This window comes from Clupea harengus, chromosome 8, assembly GCF_900700415.2.
Source record: "Clupea harengus chromosome 8, Ch_v2.0.2, whole genome shotgun sequence".
Taxonomy (NCBI): domain Eukaryota; kingdom Metazoa; phylum Chordata; class Actinopteri; order Clupeiformes; family Clupeidae; genus Clupea; species Clupea harengus.
Genome location: NC_045159.1, coordinates 11,132,575 through 11,135,255, shown reverse-complemented (window position 1 = coordinate 11,135,255; position 2,681 = coordinate 11,132,575). Strand labels below are relative to the sequence as shown.

Here is a 2,681-nt window from a genome sequence, read left to right as displayed (position 1 = left end):
TGCAGCTCCCAAGACATTTTTATTACACACTTACATCAGTACTTTGGAGGGCTTCACTGAATGACTGCCATTGCAAGCAACTGAATCAGCAACTCAATGTTTAAAAAAAAAAAAAAAGCAGATGGTACCTTTATTGGAGGATGTATTTTGGACAGGAAAAGTACCCATCAGTTACTCTTGTACACATCATTATAAATAAAAAAAACAATCAAATAAAAATAATGAAGAAAGTGAGACATTAAGCATTGGTCAGGTTTTCAGTTTGTTTTGTAAAAGGTAATTTACATGATGGTGACCGGACTTTCAATGGTTGGCCCACAAGTCCATAGGGGGAGAATGGGGTCATTCTGTCCAGCGGTGACCTGGAAGGACTTCCTATGGTCTGCAGTTCACGTTCCCTCAGCTCTCCAAAAGCTGCTCAACAAACAAAGCGAAACAAAACTCTTAATATCTCGACCTCGGTGAGCTAGTGCTAATCAGAACAGATTACAGTGATTAGTGTTCTTGAAATTCTATTCACATATATATGTCATATTTACATAATCAGTCATTCATATGCACTTAGTCGAGCAGGGTTTGCAGAAAAGTAATTAAGTAAGTAAGTAAGAAATAACAACTCAGCTCATTCTGACTCTTGATTATGAACAGTTAACAGTTTGTATCATTAATCAATGGATTCTCAACAAATATCTTCCAATCAAACATTTACACATATCTAGCCTTTGGATGTGTCTAATAGTCACAACTGGAGAATGAGAGAAAAGAATATAATCGTCTTGCATGAACCAGTTCAATTTACTATTCCTTAGAATTGTTGAACAGGAGTTGGATGAGGCCCAATGACTAAAACCATTAGTTATTTTCAGTCTTTGTAGCCTAGACTGTACACTGTCAATCATCCCTCTTCCTCTTCCTCTTTCACACATTACTGCAGCTTTGGTGTTGATTTATAGTTTACCTCTAGCTCCTCTTCCTCGGGCTGGAAGGGCCCCAAGCTGGGCAGCCCTGCGTCCGAAGGGTTCCTGCGTGACCCCGGGCCCCCCTCGGCCCTCCGGCGGCCCCCGGAGCTGCGGGACGACATGGAGCCGGAGGAGCTGGGGCCCCCCTCCCTCTGGCCCTGCAGCGAGGGGAAGTTGGGGCGACTGTAGGGGGGGATGTCCTCTGCTACTGCTGCAGAGAGATGGGGGGGTGGATATGTCATGTATGTTTACATGTAATATATGAAATAAACACACACACACACGCACACACACACACACACTCACATACATGGCCCAATGTGGATTGCACAAACTCACACAAAAATATATATAGAGAGAGAGAGTCAGACATACTGAAACAAATGTAACACACAAATTGTGTACCTGGGGGTTGGCGGGCTCTGCTGGCCTTTTGGTTCTGGTGTCTGTCATGACTCTCGCGCCTCTCCACGGAGCCCTCTCTGGCGCGGTTGCCCCCGGCACTCCCTCTCCTCTCACGCCCGTCCCCACAGCCCATTTTGGGCAGGGTGGCGCCCCGCAACTCATAGCCACCCCTGGAGTTGTGTGTGGGGGACTTCACGCCCGCTGAGGAGGGCGCCAGAGACAGAGCTGTGTCTGAGGGAGGAGGAGAACAAACAGACAGACTGTTTACTGTATGTTGTTTACACGGGAAGGAAAAACAAACAAAACAACACTCCTGAGAAAGCCATTAATTTACACTGAAAGAACTGATTATGCTGTGACCAGCCTAGAATTGAAATACATGTAGAAATATTCAAAAATTCCAGTTTTCTCTGCAGTACGTGACTCAGATTTGAGTCATGGGGCATCTTGACCTTCAATCACTTACACCACACGGCTGTCTAGACACAAGGGCCGCTGGCGTAGCAAACCACCATTGGACCTCACAAGAGCACTTACTGTATGAGTGCTTGTGTGGTCTACCCTTATGACATACATCCCCAGCCCCGTTTGGCTCTGTAGACTGTACCACTGTTATTGCACACAGGCCGATAGGTTGGGTAAACCACACATTTTCAATTCATGTTTGCCAACTGGATAGCTCCTGGATACTATGTATGCTCTTCATTGGGTCACCCATATTGATGACCTGATTACCTGAAGCACCCGTGGCGACTGACAGGTGATAGTGGTGTTAAGACCCACAAAAGCAGGTCGAGATGAACAAAGGAATGATATTCTCTTCTGTAACCCCCAATAATTTACGAGTGAGGCTGTTTCTGAATGGGGCTTAGGAGAACCACAGGGCCAGACGTGCCAGGCTCTCTCACCGTCGGTGAAGCCGTCTCTCTGCGGGCTCTGGTGGTGTGTGTGCTGCTGCTGCTGCTGGTGGTGGTGCTGTTTGTGCTTCCTGGGGGGTCGTTTCTGCATGACGGCCGTGCTCACGTTGCTGTCCGTGGACACGGGACTGCTGGGCCGGTGGCCCACGTGGTACCGCTGACCTGATGAGGAGTGGGGACAGCACACGGTCAAAACCATCACTTTGATCTGGTATCGATATCATTCTTACATTAATTGCATATTAGCATTTGGGTGATAGCGAGCTCTGGTGTAACCAACATTGCTCTCAAAGGTGCTCACAATAAGAGCCAAATGAGATGTGATGCGGTGCATGTCTACATTCTGTTTCAGTATCTTCTCATATAAGAAATATGAACTGAATAGTTTTGAGAGACAACA

At 46.6% G+C, this 2,681-nt stretch overlaps 1 protein-coding gene across 3 annotated transcripts in view; it reads right to left on the bottom strand.

The window, feature by feature from the left end:
• The window catches only part of LOC105901022 (roundabout homolog 1-like), a 184,035-nt gene continuing 181,354 nt past the window's right edge, over positions 1 to 2,681 (bottom strand). For all 3 annotated transcript variants that reach the window (XM_031571825.2, XM_031571826.2, XM_031571827.2), the window contains 4 exons: positions 2,273 to 2,443; positions 1,365 to 1,595; positions 959 to 1,170; positions 1 to 414 (listed from right to left, as the gene is read on the bottom strand). In XM_031571825.2, coding sequence (XP_031427685.1) covers positions 400 to 414; positions 959 to 1,170; positions 1,365 to 1,595; positions 2,273 to 2,443 — 629 coding nt within the window. In that variant the 3' untranslated portion in view covers positions 1 to 399. The remainder of the gene's footprint in view (positions 415 to 958; positions 1,171 to 1,364; positions 1,596 to 2,272; positions 2,444 to 2,681) is intronic.